A 23,944-nucleotide genomic window follows, 5' to 3' on the forward strand; every position below is an offset into this window, starting at 1 on the left:
AGTATGGGAATTCTCTAAGGCTCCATACACATGACAAGTTAAAAAAAAACGGACGGATAAAATTGTCAGATTTTAGTGTCCGTTTTCCATCCCTGTGTCATTTATTTTTCAGTAGTTTTTTGGCCGTGCACCAGTTTTTAAGTACATTTTTAACTGAACAGTGAGCTTTTTTTTTTGGACCCACTTTTCCGTTTTTACAATTAGTGAAACTAACACATCAGCCGGAAAATGGATGTTATGGGGCCTGACTCCATAGACTTATATTGGTTCCTTTTGGCCAAAAAAAAAAACGGACGGAAATAGGAAATAGGCTATAGGTGCTGCTGTGAAGAAGGACATTCCTGAATGTCTGTCAGGAACGCCCTTCGGAATGTGAAGACCTACGGTACCGGCACTGATAGCTCTTCACTGGGGGCACAGACCAGGAAAGCCGACAGTGCACTGAATTCAGCACACTGTTGGCTTTCCAGCAGTATATAAAACCGCATGTGCCCCAACTCATGAAAGGTCCTCTTTAAGGGGCATTGTGTAGGAGAGGACAATATGGGTCGGGTGCCTGGAGAAGTGAGGTGTCAAAGATGTCTGTGTTGCAAACCTTACAGAGGACAAATCACAGCTGGAAGAAGTGGTCACGGCAGTGCAGAGGAGGGATTAGTCAGGGACGTCTCCAGTAAGTCACCACAAAATGTTACTCACTGTATTCACTGTTAATGTTACCACTAGCAAACACGGACGACAGAAAGGCGCCCCCCCCCCCCAACCGCCGGACTTAATACTGGGGGGGGGGCGCCTTTCTGTCGTCCGCCTCAGGCAGCAGAAAGGCTAGGTTCACCACTGCTAGGTCTATTAACATTTTTATTGACACTGTCAGCAGACATAACAGAAGCAGACTGGTAGGTTACTGACCTAACAGGTTTCCTGTAAGATGAGGCCCCACTTTGTGGAAATGCAGCTGTTTTTATTGCAAATTCTGCTGTGGTCTTAGCCAAAGCCAAGAATGGCTTCAAGTGAGGAACATAATCCACTCCTGGCTTGGCTAAAAAAAAATTACGGCAAAATCTGCAACAAACACTTAGCTTTTCCTCAATGTGTGGCCTTAGTTAAAACAAACATAAAGAGACATTTTTAAGAATGTGTCCTTACTTTAGGCAAGCTAGTGGGGTACTAGGAGGGTGCTGAGTGCTGGGAAAGAGGCACCAACATGACACCCTGCTATGGCTCAGGTATTTAGAAATAAGGTTAGGGTAATGGCTGAAGCAAAGCCTGGTTATTATCCTGTATTTGATGTGCCACGCAGAACAACACAAGATCATTAGAAATGCCCCATGTGGAGTATGTATACTGCAACTCCTGTGTCTCTCACCATGATGCCATCTTGGATAATATGACTTAATTGGATAATATAGACACAAGAGTTAGCCACACTTTCAAAAGCTGTTGGATGGCGACTGTTCTTTCAAGGCCCCCTATACATGTGGTCTCAATAAGATAAGATAATCCTTTAATAGTCCCACAATGGGGAAATTTCAGAGATATGGAGATAGAGAGAGAGAGATATGCCAGACTCCTATTGCAGAGACTTATCTTCCTGAAAAACAAAAGGCTTGGCAGAGGAGTAACTTAAAGGCCCAATGCAAAATCTGTAATGGAGCCCTTACCTACTTTGTGCAAATAGTGGTATATTTTATGTGGTAGAAGGACCTTTGTGGCCCCCACAGGGTCTAAGGCCTGGTAGTGGCTGCTACTGTCTCACCTCCTATGGCTAGGTCCCTGGGCTAAGGCAAGGTGAAATCCAAAAGCCTGACACTAAGCAATAATGGCTTACGATTATCCATGTAAGTAAAAGAAAAAAAAAGTTAGAAATGTAAAGAAAAAGAAATATTGTATTTGTGTGAAACCACTAGAATTATTATATGGGAGAATGAAACCATAAGGATTAACCATACTCACAAGGTGTAAATAAACCTTATCTTCACAAATGTCCAAAATAATAATGGTATACCTACAAGTGAAAATACTAATCTGCCAGCGACATTGTAGAGCAAAAGAAGCTGAACAAATTGATGTATAATTTTGTAGGATTCAATATAATTTATACTGTATTAATCTAAATTCTTGCTACTTCTGGTCTTAGGAGTCCAATGGGTGGATCTGCTTAGTGACTGACAGCTATCTCTGTATACAGAATTAACTCTCAATCTTTAAGTGATACTGCCATATCTGAGGTAAAATGGATTAGAGAGAGGCTGAGCTCTGTGATATATAGGGTTATATGATAGAGGGAGAGAAGCTGAGCTCTGTGATATATATATAGGGTTATATGATAGAGGGAGAGAAGCTGAGCTCTGTGATATATATATAGGGTTATATGATAGAGGGAGAGAAGCTGAGCTCTGTGATATATAGAGTTATGTGATAGAGGAGAGAAGCTGAGCTCTGTGATATATAGGGTTATATGATAGAGGAGAGAAGCTGAGCTCTGTGATATATAGGGTTATATGATAGAGAGAGAGAAGCTGAACACTGTGTTATATGATAGAGGAGAGAAGCTGAGCTCTGTGATATATAGGGTTATATGATAGAGAGAGAGAAGCTGAACACTGTGTTATATGATAGAGGAGAGAAGCTGAGCTCTGTGGTATATAGGGTTATATGATAGAGGAGAGAAGGTGAGCTCTGTGGTATATAGGGTTATATGATAGAGGAGAGAAGCTGAGCTCTGTGATATATAGGGTTATATGATAGAGAGAGAGAAGCTGAACACTGTGTTATATGATAGAGGAGAGAAGCTGAGCTTCTCTCCCTCTATCATATAACCCTATATATCACATGGCTCAGCTTCTCTCCTTTATCATATAACCCTATATATCACAGAGCTCAGCTTCTTTCCTGTATCATATAACCCTATATATCACAGAGCTCAGCTTCTCTCCCACTATCTTATAACCCTATATATCACATGGCTCAGCTTCTCTCCTCTATCATATAACCCTATATATCACAGAGCTCAGCTTCTCTCCCTCTATCATATAACCCTATATATCACAGAGCTCAGCTTCTCTCCTCTATCATATAACCCTATATCAAATCAAATCAAAAAAGCTTTATTGGCACGTCCGAATAGATATTTGGCATTGCCAAAGCTAGTAAAATGGGGGGGGGGGGGGAGTTGGACTCGGGTGGGTGAGTGGTGGGGGTGGGGCGGTTGGTTTGGGGTATAACAGTCCGTGGAGTCTCATCTTCCTCTTCGTTGGTGACTGCTTTATGGGGAGGTGGGGGTGGGGTGGGGCGGGTGTTTTGGGATAAATATAACAGTCCGTGGAGTCTCATCTTCCTCTTGTTTGGTGACATCTGGACACGTATTGGGCAGCGATCTCCACAGTGGCCTCTTCTTCTCCCAGTAGGATGTAGAGTTTCCTCTTCTCGTCTGCAGATATGAAGTCTGGGATGTGGGCAGAGAGTCTTTGGTAGTAGACGGCCCTCACAGCTGAGTATTTGTTGCAGTGTAGCAGGAAGTGGGTCTCGTCTACTAGGGCCCCCTGGTCACAGTGCTGGCACAGTCTATTCTCCCGTGGTTTGTACGTCTGCCTGTATTGCCCCGTCTCTATCTCTAGGTTGTGGGCGCTCAGTCTGTACCGGCTCAGGGTCTGTCTGTGCTTGGGGTGGCGTATTCTCTCCAGGTAGGTGGCCAAGGTGTAGTCCCTTTGTAGGGATTGGTACACAGTGAGTTTCTTGGAGTTATTTATTTCGTTTCTCCATTCTTCAATGTACCGCTCTCTGTTTGCCTCTGTGGTCGCCTTTATTTCGGCCTTGGTTATCGTCTGTTGGTGTTTTTGGTTTGGTGGTTGGCTGTTGTTTGGTTGGTGAGTGTCTGGTTTGCTCAGGTGGCTTAGCCATGCTTGGTGGTGCATGCCTGGAAAGCTAGCGCCCTCTTCTGTATGGTGAGCCATAGGGGGAGTCTAGTATATATCACAGAGCTCAGCTTCTCTCCTCTATCATATAACTCTATATATCACAGAGCTCGGCTTCTCTCCCTCTATCATATAACCCTATATATCACAGAGCTCAGCTTCTCTCCCTCTATCATATAACCCTATATATCACAGAGCTCAGCTTCTCTCCCTCTATCATATAACCCTATATATCACAGAGTTCAGCTTCTCTCCTCTGTCCTATAAACCTATATATCACAGAGATCAGTTTCTCTCCTCTATCATATAACCCTATATATCACAGAGCTCAGCTTCTCTCCCTCTATCATATAACCCTATATATCACAGAGCTCAGCTTCTCTCCCTCTATCATATAATCCTATATATCACAGAGCTCAGCTTCTCTCCTCTATTATATAACCCTATATATCACAGAGCTCAGCTTCTCTCCTCTATCATATAACCCTATATATCACAGAGCTCAGCTTCTCTCCTCTATCTTATAACCCTATATATTACAGAGCTCAGCTTCTCTCTTTCATCTACTGTTCTCAGGGCAGCAAAAATCACTTGTCAGGTTATATTTAAGGCTACGACATGTGTACAGTAAATAAATTGATAGATAGATGATGGATGGATAGATAGGAGATGATAGATAGATAGATAGATAGATAGATAGATAGATAGATAGATAGATAGATAATATAAACAATGTATACATTGTATACATGTATACATTTTGTATACATTGTTATATAGAAATTCCACACTGCCATATTCAAGACAATGAAATGGTTAACTAAAGAGAGCCCATCTCTCTACTCACAATGTACAGACAGCCGACATCATCTTCACTCCACATAAAATATCACAACCTAACAACAAACAGCCCTGACAGCTACTACGTCCATGAACACAAAATATGTACATTTTTATTGTTTTCCCCTGGAACGCTGAGTGCTGAACAGATCAACTTCCCAATTCTACAAATCCTATTTCACGGTCTGTTTTCTCTGGGCTGTAATTCAGTTCATTGTGCTCATTTCTTCCTTTTTACCACCACTACATTGCTATGTGTCTTTGGTGGAAATCCTACAGGTGCCTGCTCGGTGTATACATAGTACAATTATAGTGTATGAAATGGCTTGTGTGACATAGGGTCGGTATATTTATTACTAAATGATGATGTGAAGAGTTGATTCTCTTCGAAGGGTTCTCTAGGAACATATTTGTATAGAAAAATACTAGATATGCTCCTGTATTCTTTTCATCATGTTACAATATGGATAATATTATGAGACGACTGAGGTTCAGGACCCCTAGCATGATGTCTCCAGTCACAAGAAGCCTGTTGCCTACCTGCTGCAGATGATGTTCTTGGTACCTCTTCATCCTGTTGCTCCGGGCTTTCCCAGTCTCTGTTTCGCTCCGTCAGATTCTGTGCCCACAGCTGGGAGATGCGAGGCCAGCTTGCTGAAGAGATGTTCTTCCTCGCCTGCTCTCCCTCGCTCTCGCTCTGTATCTCTCACATTCAGGTGATTGGCACAGAATGGGATGAGCTTGTTCTGCTGTTAACCCCTCTAGTAAGTTGCTAAGAAAAGAATGGCAAAGGCCTGTGCAAAGAGTTTGTACTAGGAAGGCGCGCAGAAAATAAATTATATTCCTATGAAATAGATCTTACACATTACAGTGTGCCCCTCTAAAGAGGAATGCCTTTTGGGACCCATCGGGCAAAGGGACTAACGGGAATGATGACAATCTGTATGTAAGAATATGAAGATGTCTCCTCCATTTTAATTGTGTTGTATTGCAATGTTTTGGTTTGCAAAGCCTCACACAGAGGGGTTAAATTTGTAATGGATTGGGTGTAACCATGCTGTGCAAAAGTAATGGTGTGTGCAAAGTGGCATCATCTTGTGGGCTGGACTAGATAGAATATATAGCTGTGGTTTTACCCACTAGAAGGGTTCTGGTATACCATAAGGTAGGTGGTGGAGGCTCTCGAAAAGTCGGCTGCAGAAGAGGTCTGATCAGAGGCCCATGTACTCAACATGGACTGTGTGCGGCAAAAAGTCCCTCAGTAGCTGAGCTAAGCATCTAGGAGCCTGTTACCTTCCATGCCAGTGTCTACAACCGCCCTCAAACAAAACTGCAGGAACTGTAGTTTGGAGTTGGCGCAGTCAGGAGTAAGTCCAAGATGGCAGCCTCGCTCTAGACGGCATAGAGATGAGGGGTTCACACTGAGATGATGAAGTCTACTAGGGCACTCTCTGATACTTGTCTCTTGTGTGGTGACTTTTCAGGGTGCCCATAGTGTTAGGTGCAAATTAAGGCACGGGAGACAGGATGGAAGTTAAAACAGACAATGCTTATAGTTAAGTTTCCTTGACAAGGAATAATCCAGTTAAAAAACAACTTGGGAGCACAAGTCACATAGAACAGTAGTTTAAACAAGTAGGACACTATACACATAAACAGAAGTGGCTGTGACTCTTCATCCCTTACACAGCTCTCTGACCCTATCCCCCATGGCGATCTTGAGTGGACGGTCCTAGCACATGACATGGGTGTGGCTGTCAAGGGTTAACTCATTCAATCTTGCTCTTTACTCAGGATGCAAATTGAGCATAAATCACACCCCAGATACACACTGCCACCACCTACTACATTCAGGATCAATAGGAATCCAATGCACTACTCCCAGAAGTCAGACGACAAAAATGGCAATGATTCTGTACAGTATACCTTGACCATCATTAAAGTGAATGCTTTAATACCAAAAGGTTCAGTGCTTATTAAAAAAAAGACAAACATGGATGACATAGACAAGGAAACAGTTTGTAAAATAAAGGAGAGAAAACAAAAAAACCTTACAGTATGTCTTAGTCCATGGAGATTGGTAGAATCTCAGATGACCATCACCCAGCTGGGCTGGCTCCAAAGATGTGACAAAGTTGCTTCTGGTATCAACAGTTTTAGGCCTCGACTTGTGTTTCAGAAGTTTAGTTGTTTGGACACTCCCCCTTTTTGACATGGGGGTGGATTTGTTTCTACAGGGAAAGATGGATTCCCCCCGATACCCCCCAGCTTCTCTGATGGCAGTTTATAACCTTCATAAACATCAGATATATACACACATCAACAATATAATTGACTGTAGGTGTGTGCAAGTAAGGGGTTTCATTATATGGAGGTGACCCCTGGGAACTAGTCCTCCTTTTCAACCGCTAATGGGGAAATGCAGGGCACGTTTTGGCTTTGGATGATTAAGTTTATGCCCCGGAGATGGCCAATATTCATCAAGGTTATGAAGTCTTGGGTCTGCAAGTCTGAGACCTGGTGACATGAAATTACCTGTTAAGTGATCATCTTTCAGTACAGGGTGCCAGCAGTAAACAGATTAGTGATTAGTTCCTGCATTAAAGGGGTATTTCCATCTCAAGGATCCTATCTATACTGCTAGCTTATGTAAATGCAAGAGTTTTGCTCAATATATTGCATTAGCAATGCTGCTTTTTCTGTGATGTGTCAATAAAAAGGAAAACCTGGCGCCCGTGGATGGGTTCTGATGTGGACCCAATGGTGACAGCTGCAGCTCCTACCCGGACACCAGTCAAAAAGGGTGGTGGAAACGGACAGTTTTATTGTATTTTATTTTCTGTTTTCTGTGATGTGAAATTATTCCCTCCATTGTTTACTCATTGTTTCACTGCTTCTGTTGTCTTTATGTTGGGTGCCTCTGGTTATGTCATGTCATACAGTATGTTTCATGTATTTTATCGTCTTGCAGCTTCCCCTTTGTGTATTGCCTGTGCGGGCCTCTGCACCATCCTCTGGTTTGCACGCTTCGGCGTGTTAAGTTGTGATCTTTTTCACTTGTTGTAGCACAGCAGAGGATTCGTTGCTGTGTGTTAGTCCAGCCAGTACTTTACTTTCTTTGGTTACTATGGGGTTAAGTTAGTACTTTTCCATCCCATTCCTTTGTGCTTGCTATTGCCTTGTGCATGCTGGCTCCAATTTGGTTCATCCGTGGCAAAGCAGGACCGTTAGAGCCTCAGTGAGTGGTTTACCGTAAGTATTGGCTCTGTCACTCTGTGCCCTGCTGTTTCTATTCAGTCCCTAAGGGAGAAGATTATAGCCCAAGGCCTTGTTAAAGACATCCCTAAGACAGGAAGAACAGTCTTTGTTCTACCAGACACAGTGCCAGGAGGAGAGAAGGAATCCTGCCTGCCAGGAGTTATCTAGGACCCACCTCATAAGGTAACTGGGCGTAAAAAGGACTTTTTTATTATCAGCCCCCAGAACCATCTACTGTCTGAGCCTAAGATACTGAGAGAGTTGTTAGAGTGGAATACAAGGCACTTAAGAAACCATCATCACTGGGTATACCTTACAGTTGTGAGACTACTACCCCCATCGGGAAGCTGCACGAGTTTATGGTTTACAGCCACAGTAAAGTTTATCCTGTTTCACTGCACCACTGCCTCCTGAGTTGTTCCTGTATTCACCATCAGGGCCCTTCCAAACACCATCACACCGGCTCAGGGTAAGAGAGGACCCCTGTCCAACTGGAAGTGCCCCAAACTATTATCAGTAATATTCTCACTAACCTCCCAACCACCCTGTGTAAAAACGTAAATGAATTAATAAAAAAAAAAAAAGTATCAATAATAAAAATTAATATTATATGCACTAACAGATTTGGAAATTCTCCTTTGGTGGATGACCTTATATTGCTCAGGGGTCCAAAAATTTCTCAGCCCCCATTTGTGAAATATGGCAACAGTGTATCCACTTTCTGAACATCCTGCACTACTAGCTTCTCCATGATAAGTCACAGCACATATCCTACTAATATTATAAAGATGAAAGTTTGTGTGTTTGGATGTTTGGAAGTTTGTTCCTCAATCACAGCCAAACAGCTGAATGGATTTTGTTGAAATTTCACACACACCGACATATTGCCCAGGAAGGAACGATGGGCTACTCTAAATGTGGGTCACTCACCCAAATCGCCACCGCAATCCTCAAAAGTTCACTCCGACTCTGCTGTAGGAACTGGCATTACGCCAGCCCAAGTCTTTCCACGCACCTCCTATTGGTGCATGGCAGGGTATGGGCGGGCTATGGAGCCAGCGCTGTGGCACCATACGTTGCCGGCGAAGTGGGGGCGGGGCGATTGACCGGGGAGACGGTAGTCACTTTCCCTAGAACACATTAAAAACTCATTACATAATGTGAAACACATACATCTTAGGTAGGGACTAAGGGCGGCACTGACGAAGTCACGGGTAATGCTAGTAATATAATAGTCCCTGCGGCTCAGAGAACAAGAAATTTTAATTAGCAGTAAATATTGGGGGCTGAGAAGGTCTCTAAGTCTCAGCTCTTGGAGTCTTTCATTACCTTTCCGGATAAGAGCCAGAATAATCTCATAATTTATCATGCGTTGGTTACACATGTATATGTGATATCTCATATCTTTATATCATATCATTATAAACTAATTCATTGCCTTCTTTTCCATCTACACTTGGAAATTTGCATAAAATATCTAATTAAAGAAGTTGTGAATAAAGTCTCTAACACCTTCCAGCAGCAGCAGTCACTGACAGATGGAGTTCTGCTACACGACGCCATCTGCTGGTCAAGGCTGAATATTACATGTACACATGGAGCACTGCAAACATTGTGGACTTGCTGTTTGCTCATGGAAAATAGTCGATCACTGGACAATTTATTAATATATAAATCTATCTTGGCTAAGGCATTTATGTAATACTCTTAATTTATGATCCCCTTGCCCTCCCCTACAATAAGGGGAGTTTAGTATTTCCAACCCCCATCTAATATTCTCAGATTTAGAGGTTTACAATGAGGGTTCCCAGGAACGCAGTGTACAGCACTATAATGTATATGGGATCTGAGCTGCAGTAACCGCCACATGGCCACTACACAGTATATAGAGAGGTGGACTTCCAGCACCATACTGTAGGTGGGATCAGTACTGGATTAAAGGCGCACACCCTCTGTCCGACACCAAACTGCAGGTTTAGGCGGAAGCCCCATGTGGCATAAAAGCAAGATGCCTGCAAAGTCCCTCCAGAGTATAGAGATTCTAGTGAATCCCATTCACACATTGCAGAAAAATACCTGTAGTGGAAATGCTACATTTTCTAAAACCGCTGCGCTTTTGTAAATGGCAGTATGTCAGTTATACTCATGGAAATGCTGACTGTTTCCGTACAGGTATATTTGAAGCAGAAAGTCTGCAGAGGAAAATTGCAGTGGGTGAAAACCGTGATGTATTCCCCTTGTGCTTTTTGGCGGCGGCCTGCTACGTGGGGCCTAATCCTACTGCTCGTGCTGAATCCGCAGTCCTCAGACCTCTGGTGGCACATATATGGTTAAAAACAATGGCAGATGTCTTTGGTGGTCTTGATAACCCTGCACTTTTATGTAGATCTTTTCGTGACCAGCACTGAACTCCTATCAGTTCTTTGCAGTTTTCTAGGTGATATGCAATGGAAGGACGCGGCAGACATGTAAACAGATAGTAGCACTTGATTTTATTATGTCAGTGTACACACATATATTTCTATCTTGGACATTCCTTACATTGTGTATGTTCGATATGTCAACATTGTAATTTCTCTTAAAGAATGTTTGAACTGTTCACTATGTGATTCCTGACGTTTAGTTTATGATTCTCGGGATTCTTTCATTTTTCTTGATTTAAGTAATTTTTTAATCAAATTATTTTTAAGTAAATTTTTCCAATTTTTTTTTATTTCTATTAGAACTATTAGTGATCAGGAAAATGGGGGCCCATGTGAATGAAGCACCAGTGTGATTGCCTATATGGAGCTTACAGGAGAGGCCCAGAAACCCCATGTATGTGAATGTTTAGCTGATCAAGTAAGTGCACTGCCACTTCATTGACTTGGAGGTTTTTAGGGGGACTTTTTGGTACCCATTTTCCTGATCGCTTGGGGGGAAGGGTCTCAGCAGTCGGTCCCCCAGTGATCTGACACTTATCCTTAATCCTTTTAAGACTTAACCCCTTCCCGCCGATGGCATTTTTTGATTTTCGTTTTTCGTTTTTGACTCCCCTCCTTCTAAACCCCATAACTTTTTTATTTCTCCGCTCCCAGAGTGATATGAGGTCTTAATTTTTGCGGGACAATTTTTTCTTCATGATGCCACCATTAATTATTCTATATAATGTACTGGGAAGCAGGAAAAAAATTCAGAATGGGGTGGATTTGAAGAAAAAATGCATTTCTGCGACTTTCTTACGGGCTTTGGTTTTACGGCGTTCACTGTGCAGCCAAAATAACATGTCCCCTATATTCTGTGTTTCGGTACGGTTCCAGGGATACCAAATTTATATGGTTTTATTTACATTTTGACCCCTAAAAAAAATTCCAAAACGGTGTTAAAAAATTTTTTTTCTAAAAGTCGCCATATTCCGACGGCCGTAACTTTTTTATACATAGGTGTACGGGGATGCATAGGGCGTCTTTTTTTGCGGGGTCGGGTGTACTTTTTAGTTCTACCATTTTCGGGAAATGTTATTGCTTTGATCACTTTTTATTCAAATTTTTATCAGAATTAAAACAGTGAAAAAATGGCGGTTTGGCACTTTTGACTATTTTTCCTGCTACGGCGTTTACCGAACAGGAAAAATATTTGTATAGATTTGTAGAGCGGGCGATTTCGGACGCGGGGATACCTAACATGTATATGTTTCACAGTTTTTAACTACTTTTATATCTGTTCTAGGGAAAGGGGGGTGATTTGAACTTTTAATACTTTTTATATTTTTTTATATTTTTTTTTACTTTTTTTTTATTTTTTTTTGCATTTATTAGACCCCCTAGGGGTGTTGAACCCCAGGGGGTCTGATCACTAATGCAATGCATTACAATGCTAATGCATTGCAATGCATTGCAAAAAATCATCATCTCTTTTGCAGGCTGTATACACCAGCCTGCAAAAGAGAGAATTTGCAGACTGGCTGGGAGCCCTTAACAAGGCTCCCGGCTGTCATGGCAACGGGGGGTCGGCCCTGGAGCATGCTCCAGGAGCCGACGATCCTTGCCAAAATGGCGGCGCCCAAGCGCCGCCGGGAAGATGGCGCCTCCGGCGCCTTTGACAGCAGCGCCGGAGGGGTTAATGCCTCCGATCGGTCCAGGGACCGATCGGAGGCATTAGAGCCGGTTGTCTACTGCTTAAAGCAGTAGACACCCGGCGGCTATGACGGCCGCCCGGCTCCCGGGCGGTCGCCATAGTTACAGACCCGACACGCGCCGTACGCGCATGTCGGGAAGGGGTTAAAGGGGCTCTATCAGCAAAATCATGCTAATAGAGCCCCACATATGCGTGAATAGCCTTTAAAAAGGCTATTCAGGCACCGTAAATCTTATATTAACCCCCGGTCCCGTTTTTAAATCATATTTGCAAAACTTACTTGAACGTGCACCCTGGGCGGGGGTGCACGGTACGACGTCATCTTCGGGCACACCTGCCTCTTCTTTCTTCTTGGAGTAACGCCCTCTTCTCCGTGTCTTCTTCCGGCTGCTTCTTCTCGTGAAATCCCGCGCCTGTGTAGTAGCGCTTCCCTCCGAATTGCTACTGCGCAGGCTCACTTGCCATTTCACTTAATGGCAGTTCGCGATTGTACTGCGCATGCGCAGTACTGTTGCGTACGTCTACGGGGACTGAGCCTGCGCAGTAGCGATTTGGAGGGAAGCGCTACTACGCAGGCGCGGGATTTCACGAGAAGAAGCCGGAAGAAGACACGGAGAAGAGGGCGTTACTCCAAGAAGACAGAAGAGGCAGGCGTGCACAAAGCTGACGTCGCATCGTTTATCCCCGCCCAGGGTGCACGTTCGGTAAGTTTTGCATATATGTTTTTATCCTTTTATTTAAAAACCGGGGGTTAATATAACATTTACGGTGCCTGAATAGCTTTTTTAAAGGCTATTCACGCATATGTGGGGCTCTATTAGCATGATTTTGCTGATAGAGCCCCTTTAAATGTTCCTTCATTCTCAGTCATTGAAATGGTGCCCCCTGTACCCAGCACCCTGAACACATGCTCATCATGTCCCTTATTGTATAAAACTGTTTGCTTTGTGAATATGGGACTAGGTTTGTATAGATTTTCTGATTCTGAATGTCAAGAAGAATAGTTCAATTCAGCAAGATTTCTTCTTATTCTTTTGGGTGTCTGAGCAGTATTTGACACTGTTGACCATCATCTCCTCCTCACTCTGCTTCGCTTAGCCAGCATCAAGGACACTGCGCTCTCCTGGTTCTCCTCTTATCTCTCAGACTGCACTTACAGTGTATCATTTGCGGGCTCTGTTTCTTTCCCTCTTTCCCTTGCAGTTGGGTTTCCTCAGGGCTCGGTCCTAGGCCCCCTGCTCCTCTCTCTCTACATAACCCCCATTGGACAAACCATCACCAGATTTGGCTTCAGGTACCATCTTTATGCACATCTTCCCGTGACATCACCCCTGCACTCATACAGAACACCAGCGAGTGTCTTTCTGCTGTCTCTAATATGTCTTCGCTCTATCTGAAACTAAATCTCTCCAAGACTGAACTACTACTGTTTCCACCATCTAATAGATCTGTCCCTGATATATCCATTGTAGACTCAGGCCTTACTATAACTCCTAGGCAGCATGGTCGCTGCCCTGGGGTTGTGTTTGACTCATACTTTTCCTTCATCCCCCATATCCAATCACTCGCACATTCATGTCACCTCCACCTCTAAAACATCTCCAGAATACACCCTTTCCTTACCAGAGATACATTAAAGACACTTATTGTCTCTCTGATTCACTCTCGCCTTGACTACTGTAACTCCTTACTAATCGGTCTTCCCCTCACTAAACTCTCCCCTCTACAATCTATTCTGAATGCAGCGGCCAGGCTCATCTATCAGGCTAGATGCTACAGCGATGCCTCTGGTCTGTGCCAGTCACTACGTTGGCTGCCCATTCATTATAGAATAAAATATAAACTTATCACCCTCATCCACAAGGCTCTCCATAATGCCGCACCTCCCTACATTTCCTCCCTCATCTCTGTCTACCGCCCAACCCGTGTTCTCCGTTCACTCAATGACCTAATACTTACATCCTCTATTATCAGAACCTCCCACGCTTGTATACAAGACTTCTCCTGAGTTGCACCACTTCTCTGGAATGCTCTACCCCGGACAATCAGATTAACTCCCAATTTCTACAGCTTCAAGCGCAAACTAAAGACACACCTTTTCAGACAGGCATATCACAATTCCTAATGTTAACCCTTCTGTACTGTCATTAGAATCCCTAAAATGAACCCTCCTCTGTCCCCGCTCCCACATTTCCCCACATGATATGATGCCATTTCAGGCTAACTTTATATGTCCAAACACCATCCACATGTTAAGGGTCACGACTGGTGACGGCTCATACAGTTTTATGTTTGTGTAATGACAGTAACCTCTACTACATGGCACTGACGGCACTACTACAGAACTGTCTGACCACTGTATAAGTAATACTACCTCCGATGCCGCCTTTGCTACCTCTTGTGTCACCCCCTCTACCTCATGGATTGTAAGCTCTTGCTAGCTGGGCCCTCAGTCCCATTATGTGAAATGATTATTTCTTTGTAATGTTTCTTTTTGTCTGTATTTGAACCCTACAAATTGTACAGCGCTGCAGAATATGTTGGTGCTATATAAATAAAATTTATTATTATTATTATAGAAACATATCTAGTTCTGTATATTTCTACATCGTGATTCTGTCTCATTTACATCAGACTAGATGTCCCCTGAATTACTAGTAGCATATGAAGTCCAAACAAATGCTATTGACAGTGCACAATGTTGTCTTCTCCAATGACACTGATATATATATGTAGCAAAGTCAGGGACACACCATGCATGAGGCATTCTTAGGCAATGGCCTCAAGTAGTGATTCATGGAATACACTGGGGAGAGGAGGGGGCATTTTTTTAAACAGCAGCTTCATATTGTGTTGTTTCAATAAGCAGCTGTCAGTACTTTTTTCTCACCTGCCTAGGCGGCACTACAATTACGTCAGCATTGACTACAGTGCCACCCTGGAGGCGGCCGCGGAGGGTGGCCAAGACAGGAGTGGGGACATGTCAGTAAAAATTAGCAGCTTCTACTCTGTGTAGGGGTGGGGGGAACAAAAGGGGTCCTAAACTTGGTGGGGTGTGTAAAAAAAAGGTGGGTCAAACACTGCATGTGGGCTTTAAAAAAGAGGTCATATATTGTGTGGGTGCCATAAAAAGAGCTCAGATACTGTGGGGGCTATAAAAAGTGGGGTCAAATAATGAGGCAAAAAAGGGGTCATATACCATGTGGTGGGTTGAAAAATAGGAAGTCATATACTGTGTGTGGGACAAATAAAGGTAGTCATATACCATGTGGAGGGCCAGAAAAAGGCAGTTATATACCGTGTGGAGAGCCTGAAAAGGGGAGTCTTTTACTGGGAGGGGGGGAGTCAAGAAAAATGGGGTCAAATACTATGTAAGGAGGGTGGGGAAGACAAAGGGGGTCATTTACTTTGTGGGGGAGACAGACAAAGTAGGTCATTATATTATGTTGTGGTCCAAAAAAGGGAGTTGTACACTGTGCGAGGGGCCAAAAAAAAAATGGGTGGGCCAAATAAGAGGATTTTTTGATCTGCCAATGGGGGGGCATTTAGCCAGTGGGCATCTTTTTTGGGGTGGGGGGGCATCTTTCTATAATTGCCTATGGCAGCAGGGCTAGGTTCACCCCCGAGCAGAGTTAACTCGGATTTCTGCAGCAGGGTAATATCTTATCACAGAATACTACTAAAACCAATGAAAAGTCATTGAAAAAAACATTCTTCTAAACTGCTGAAACTTTCCTCCGGCGGTAAAGAATTTCCCCTGGTCCTTTGGTCTCTTCTTTACTGCAAAATATTACACTTAGTGACCAAAAACAATAACCCCCTCAGATAGAGATGTTGGATTGGGCATGCAGTTATGTCAATTATTAGGCACTCAGTCTTGCCACAAGAAGGTATCAGGGTAAGGTCCCCACTGTCTTTGCTTCCCCACTTTCTGCAAAATGAGGCCTTAGATTAAAAGTGCTATCCTCGCTGTCTTATAAAAAGGCTCTCAAAGACTACTTTTGGATAGTGTACCTCCTGGGGGGAGACCGTTGACTTCTAGACATACCTCTACAATGCACTCAAAGATGTTTTGTTCAGTTGACAGACTTTTACAGGGGTGCATCATTGGACTGACAAGCAGGATGGTGCTTTTGATACATTTCCCACCATCTGACCTGGCTGTTTGAGCAGTGGTTACATGAGGTCATCACACCATCACCAGGCTCTGACCAGCCCAGATGTACCAACAATGGAGGGGAACGTTAGGTTCTCCAACATGCATGAGCAACTGACACTCTTTCCTTATCCATCATCCAGACGTAGGTGGCACCTTCATTAACCAGCTCTCGGACTTCAGATTTCCAGGTGTATAGAAGAAGGAAATTTAACCCATTAACCTACGAGTGCGCAGGACCTGACATCCCACTTCATAATCTGTTTATCCACCTTTGAACTCTCCCTAGCTCTCCTTTATCTGTTTTAGAATGTGGAGACCAAAACCGAATCCCTCATTGGCAATGTGGTCTTACTAGAGATTTATAGAGGCTAATACATTGGGATGTGAGGTTTTTATCTTTTTATATACCCTAAAGTCTTATTTACTTTTATAGAAGCTGAGTATTGTTGCATAGCTTACTTTTTGCCAGTATTTCTTTTGTCTGTTGGTTATTCGTAGGATTTTTTTCACGACACTAAATAACCTTGGCTCTGTTTTCACACTTTTATCTCTGACGCTTTTACTCCAATCTGACTAATACAATATAGGTTTAGAGATTCAATCATTAAGCGCGCCTATGGCATTCAGTATGACGCAATAAACGGAGTCGATTTTGAGCCTACATTTCCTCCTAACGTTGAATGCTCTGATGTTCGGCTTTCGTAACTCTTTACGTGGACACATCTACCTACGCTAGTGATTATATAGCACAGAAGTGTTGATACAGTGTCACATGTGTCCCTTATGAGAAGAGTGGAGTCAGCAGCACCCTTCCCCCAGACAACATCATCTGTTTATGTATGAGATGGAAGGTGAAGAGTAGAGGGCTCATATTTATTGCACCTGCTGTGGTACACACCTTGCGAGGATCACACATAGGGGAGGACCTTTGCCCTCTTGTTTAAACAACCAAGATATTGTATCAGCCACAACTTCTCTTTTTTTCTTACCTCCTTTATCAAAGCTTTGTCCTCTCTAGTCAGAGGATTACAACAATTGTGGTACAGACAACCAACAATGTAATATAGATTGTCTATCAGAACTATCAGGGTCCAACTGGCCCACTAGCATGCAGCACTCAGGCTGGGTAGGAGGGGCTAGGGGTCCTCTAGCCTCACTGGATCAGGGGCCCATCGGGGTTTCACCTGTGCCCCTGTAGGCTAGTCCAAGCTTGCCCTTCTATAGATTTCATAAAGGGTATTAGTTTTACCCAAACTGTTTTACAGTGTACTACAATAAAGTTTATTAAAGGGAGTCTGTCGACAAGAACCAACATACAGTCCTATGAAAAAGTTTGGGCACCCCTATTAATCTTAATCATTTTTAGTTCTAAATATTTTGGTGTTTGCAGCAGCCATTTCAGTTTGATATATCTAATAACTGATGGACACAGTAATATTTCAGGATTGAAATGAGGTTTATTGTACTAACAGAAAATGTGCAATATGCATTAAACCAAAATTTGACCGGTGCAAAAGTATGGGCACCTCAACAGAAAAGTGACATTAATATTTAGTAGATCCTCCTTTTGCAAAGATAACAGCCTCTAGTCGCTTCCTGTAGCTTTTAATCAGTTCCTGGATCCTGGATAAAGGTATTTTGGACAAACAATTCAAGTTCAGTTAAGTTAGATGGTCGCCGAGCATGGACAGCCCGCTTCAAATCATCCCACAGATGTTCAATGATATTCAGGTCTGGGGACTGGGATGGCCATTCCAGAACATTGTAATTGTTCCTCTGCATGAATGCCTGAGGATTTGGAGCGGTGTTTTGGATCATTGTCTTGCTGAAATATCCATCCCCGGCGTAACTTCAACTTCGTCACTGATTCTTGAACATTATTCTCAAGAATCTGCTGATACTGAGTGGAATCCATGCGACTCTCAACTTTAACAAGATTCCCGATGCCGGCATTGGCCACACAGCCCCAAAGCATGATGGAACCTCCACCAAATTTTACAGTGGGTAGCATGTGTTTTTTTTGGAATGCTGTTTCTTTTTGGACGCCATGCATAACGCCTTTTTTTATAACCAAACAATTCAATTTTTGTTTCCAAAATGAAGCTGCCTTGTCCAAATGTGCTTTTTCATACCTCAGGCAACTCTATTTGTGGCGTACGTGCAGAAACGGCTTCTTTCTCATCACTCTCCCATACAGCTTCTATTTGTGCAAAGTGCGCTGTATAGTTGACCGATGCACAGTGACACCATCTGCAGCAAGATGATGCTGCAGCTCTTTGGAGGTGGTCTGTGGATTGTCCTTGACTGTTCTCACCATTCTTCTTCTCTGCCTTTCTGATATTTTTCTTGGCCTGCCACTTCTGGGCTTAACAAGAACTGTCCCTGTGGTCTTCCATTTCCTTACTATGTTCCTCACAGTGGAAACTGACAGGTTAAATCTCTGAGACAACGTTTTGTATCCTTCCCCTGAACAACTATGTTGAACAATCTTTGTTTTCAGATCATTTGAGAGCGGGCTGTCCATGTTCGGCGACCATCAAACTTAACTGAACTTGAATTGTTTTGTAGAAAGAAATGGTCCAAAATACCTTCATCCAGGATCCAGGAACTGATTAAAAGCTACAGGAAGTGACTAGAGGCTGTTATCTTTGCAAAAGGAGGATCTACTAAATATTAATGTCACTTTTCTGTTGAGGTGCCCATACTTTTGCACCGGTCAAATTTTGGTTTAATGCATATTGCGCATTTTCTGTTAGTACAATAAACCTCATTTCAATCCTGAAATATTACTGTGTCCATCAGTTATTAGATATATCAAACTGAAACTTCTGTTGCAAACACCAAAATATTTAGAACTAAAAATGATTAAGATTAATAGGGGTGCCCAAACTTTTTCATAGGACTGTATTAACCTAGCCCTGTAGATTGTTAGTTTAGGGTCACCTGTTCCAAATGGTGTTTTCCTCTTGTGAATTTCTTCCTCTGTTACCAAAATATCACTGTTTTTCCCAATATGAGGTCTTTGGAGCAATAAAGGTAAGTTCAGACAGGGTTTTTTGGACGGAACCTGAGGTGGATGCTGTCTCAGGTTCCGGACCAAAAATCAGCTGTGACTGAAAGCTGGTGCACTGCGCTCTGAATTAGGCCCAACGAATGGGCCTAGTCCGAAGGAGGGAATGTCTTCAGGCCAAATCGCGAGGCAACTCGGCCTGAAGAATGAGCACCTCGATTCTTTTTTTCCAGGAACCGGAAGAAACGGCTCATGGAAAAAACTCCTGAGCGGCTCCCATTGATTTAAATGGGAGCCATCTTTTTGGTCAGGATTTTGAGGTGGATACGGCCTCAAAATCCTGACCAAAAATCTCCGTCTGAACTTATCCTAAGGGCTTTGCTGCTTTCCTCTTTAGAGCAATGGAAACACCCTCGTTGCTCCAAAGAGGTGAGCAGTAATGCCCTTGTTGCTTCAAAGAACTAATTTATTATTAACAAAAACAGAAACACAAAAATTAGTTGAATAACCCACGTGATGAAAATGTTATAGCCCTCAAAACCACATATATGAAGAAAAAAACTGAGAAATTGGCCTGGTACTGAAGTGGTTAAAAAAAAATGTAAAAGTGGGTAAAAAAAATTAAAAAAAAAAAAGATTGCTGTTAGAAAAAACGGCAGTGCCCATCCATAAGAGGATAACGTTTTGGTTTGTTGTAGCCCTGACTAGTATATCGGGTGTCATACACTGTGAGTTGCACGCTTGGTAGTGTAGAACAAGCCCAGATGTACAATGATAACCCAGCTCTGCCAAGAGCTTTATATCCTTCACATAAATAATTTCACATGAATGAGTTTCTTGTTTTACGCACTTCCAACACGTGAATAATTAATTTCAGTTTTTTTTCTTCACTAGGGCATTGACCTTTTCAACTTTAGTCCCTCACTGCTTACCTGTTGTCTGCTCTGCCCTCTGCCAGCTGCTCCCACCGATATCTCGGAATTTTTCAAGTTTATGGTGGTGGGATATTCAGTCTGTTGTAAGTCATAAACACTGATTAGAACAGATTCTAGGACGCTGGGCAGAATCCAAAGATTTTATAAGGGCTTGGCCTTGTTCTTTGACCTCCTGCTGTATGTATTCTACTTAGTCTCATCACACCTGTCCTGTGCATTATACACCTTTCACTACTTAATAATCCAATTAACCTTTTACGCACCCAATAGAATAGTATTGTTTGGCATATTAGAGTCTGTATACATGTATTCATGTGATCATTGTCCATGCTGTCATATATTCTATCTACACACACTGCGACTGATGAAGGCAAGAGTTTTTGGGATTCATTTTGTATTACATATTGTGGGGAAGGTAGCTTGGTAGTAGCAATGGTGCAGAGCCAACAAGTCAGAGACAGGAACACAATATCCGGTACAAACAGGTTTATTTGAAAAAAAAAAAAAAGGCAAAGTAAATAAACCTTCACTTCAGATTCAAAAACATAAAAACAAAAACCTACTTGTCCAAGCACTAACTAAACACGATAAGGCTAACCATATGTGTGCTTTACTACCAACTACACAAACAAACAAAATAGCACAGTTTGGTCTCAGTGTCAAGACAGACCCAAACACTTCCTCTCACCCCCAGGATCTGCCCTGAAGTGCAGGTTCTGCAGTCTCTTATGGCCCAGTAATGATCCTGGGACCTACACCTGGCTGAGGCCTACTCAAAACCAGCACTGGACCAGCACTCTGTCATCTCCTCAATATATATATATATATATATATATATATATATATATATATATATATATATATAAAACAAATGCTTTCAAAATGATAAGAGTTAAGGGATTTTCTGGCCCCCAAAAATCTTTTTTATTTATTATTTTTTTAAAAAAGGTCTGTTAGTGTTTATTAATGGGTTAAAAGTGTACCCATATACTGTTAGCAGTGTTTTGAGTGATTTCTAGGTGTCTGTGGTATGTTCTGCATTTGCTTACATGTGTGCCTTCCTACTATGTAACTTCCTGTGTACTTGTCACGCCACCTCCCAGTCACTGCTCACCACCCCCTCCTCTCTTACTGTGTTACATCCCTCTCCCTGTCTCCCTAAACTACACTAAGCTATCCCGCCGTAGCTATGCTAAGCTAGGCTATCTTGCTCACTGATAGCTCCTTTCCGTTCCATAGGATCATACTTACCTAGTTTGCTATGTGGGAGCCGCCTCCTCTTCACTGTGCGCAGCCTGGAGAATCTGCGCACAGACCGAACGTAACTGTGAGGTATGCGCAGTAGAGATGGGTTGCCATTTCTCCTGCGTATTTCTTGAACTCATTCTCCAGACTGCGCAGCCGCTTCAAGAGTAGAGAGAGGAGGACCCATTCCGGACACAGGAAGACACATAAGTACTGATGGGGGTGGGGGGAAGGGAGGAGTACTGGTGACGTTCTGTTTCGGAAACGGTGAAATGGAACATCACTGGATTATTAGAAAGTGTCCCTGGGGCGGTCATGTGATGTGCGGTAATTATTAGAGATGAGCGAACACTAAAATGTTCGAGGTTCGAAATTCGATTCGAACAGCCGCTCACTGTTCGAGTGTTCGAATGGGTTTCGAACCCCATTATAGTCTATGGGGAACATAAACTCGTTAAGGGGGAAACCCAAATTCGTGTCTGGAGGGTCACCAAGTCCACTATGACACCCCAGGAAATGATACCAACACCCTGGAATGACACTGGGACAGCAGGGGAAGCATGTCTGGGGGCATAAAAGTCACTTTATTTCATGGAAATCCCTGTCAGTTTGCGATTTTCGCAAGCTAACTTTTCCCCATAGAAATGCATTGGCCAGTGCTGATTGGCCAGAGTACGGAACTCGACCAATCAGCGCTGGCTCTGCTGGAGGAGGCGGAGTCTAAGATCGCTCCACACCAGTCTCCATTCAGGTCCGACCTTAGACTCCGCCTCCTCCGGCAGAGCCAGCGCTGATTGGCCGAAGGCTGGCCAATGCATTCCTATGCGAATGCAGACTTAGCAGTGCTGAGTCAGTTTTGCTCAACTACACATCTGATGCACCCTCGGCACTGCTACATCAGATGTAGCAATCTGATGTAGCAGAGCCGAGGGTGCACTAGAACCCCTGTGCAAACTCAGTTCACGCTAATAGAATGCATTGGCCAGCGCTGATTGGCCAATGCATTCTATTAGCCCGATGAAGTAGAGCTGAATGTGTGTGCTAAGCACACACATTCAGCACTGCTTCATCAAGCCAATACAATGCATTAGCCAGTGCTGATTGGCCAGAGTACGGAATTCGGCCAATCAGCGCTGGCCAATGCATTCTATTAGCCCGATGAAGTAGAGCTGAATGTGTGTGCTAAGCACACACATTCAGCACTGCTTCATCAAGCCAATACAATGCATTAGCCAGTGCTGATTGGCCAGAGTACGGAATTCGGCCAATCAGCGCTGGCTCTGCTGGAGGAGGCGGAGTCTAAGATCGCTCCACACCAGTCTCCATTCAGGTCCGACCTTAGACTCCGCCTCCTCCGGCAGAGCCAGCGCTGATTGGCCGAAGGCTGGCCAATGCATTCCTATGCGAATGCAGACTTAGCAGTGCTGAGTCAGTTTTGCTCAACTACACATCTGATGCACACTCGGCACTGCTACATCAGATGTAGCAATCTGATGTAGCAGAGCCGAGGGTGCACTAGAACCCCTGTGCAAACTCAGTTCACGCTAATAGAATGCATTGGCCAGCGCTGATTGGCCAATGCATTCTATTAGCCCGATGAAGTAGAGCTGAATGTGTGTGCTAAGCACACACATTCAGCACTGCTTCATCAAGCCAATACAATGCATTAGCCAGTGCTGATTGGCCAGAGTACGGAATTCGGCCAATCAGCGCTGGCCAATGCATTCTATTAGCCCGATGAAGTAGATATGAATGTGTGTGCTAAGCACACACATTCAGCACTGCTTCATCAAGCCAATACAATGCATTAGCCAGTGCTGATTGGCCAGAGTACGGAATTCGGCCAATCAGCGCTGGCTCTGCTGGAGGAGGCGGAGTCTAAGGTCGGACCTGAATGGAGACTGGTGTGGAGCTATCTTAGACTCCGCCTCCTCCAGCAGAGCCAGCGCTGATTGGCCGAATTCCGTACTCTGGCCAATCAGCACTGGCTAATGCATTGTATTGGCGTGATGAAGCAGTGCTGAATGTGTGTGCTTAGCACACACATTCAGCTCTACTTCATCGGGCTAATAGAATGCATTGGCCAGCGCTGATTGGCCGAATTCCGTACTCTGGCCAATCAGTGCTGGCCAATGCATTCTATTAGCTTGATGAAGCAGAGTGTGCACAAGGGTTCAAGCGCACCCTCGGCTCTGATGTAGCAGAGCCGAGGCTGCACAAGGGTTCAAGCGCACCCTCGGCTCTGATGTAGGAGAGCCGAGGGTGCACTTGAACCCTTGTGCAGCCTCGGCTCTGCTACATCAGAGCCGAGGGTGCGCTTGAACCCTTGTGCACACTCTGCTTCATCAAGCTAATAGAATGCATTGGCCAGCGCTGATTGGCCAATGTATTCTATTAGCCTGATGAAGTAGAGCTGAATGTGTGTGCTAAGCACACACATTCAGCTCTACTTCATCGGGCTAATAGAATG

At 43.6% G+C, this 23,944-nt stretch overlaps 1 protein-coding gene across 1 annotated transcript in view; it reads right to left on the reverse strand.

Moving 5' to 3' along the window:
• SLC6A7 (solute carrier family 6 member 7) overlaps positions 1-5,455 on the reverse strand; it is a 56,178-nt gene extending 50,723 nt beyond the window's left edge. The window contains exon 1 of the mRNA XM_075274952.1: positions 5,292-5,455. Coding sequence (XP_075131053.1) covers positions 5,292-5,324 — 33 coding nt within the window. The 5' untranslated portion in view covers positions 5,325-5,455. The remainder of the gene's footprint in view (positions 1-5,291) is intronic.
• Positions 5,456-23,944: the final 18,489 nt, after the last annotated feature.

The sequence above is a fragment of the Leptodactylus fuscus genome, chromosome 5 (assembly GCF_031893055.1).
Source record: "Leptodactylus fuscus isolate aLepFus1 chromosome 5, aLepFus1.hap2, whole genome shotgun sequence".
In the NCBI taxonomy this organism is placed as follows: Eukaryota; Metazoa; Chordata; class Amphibia; order Anura; family Leptodactylidae; genus Leptodactylus; species Leptodactylus fuscus.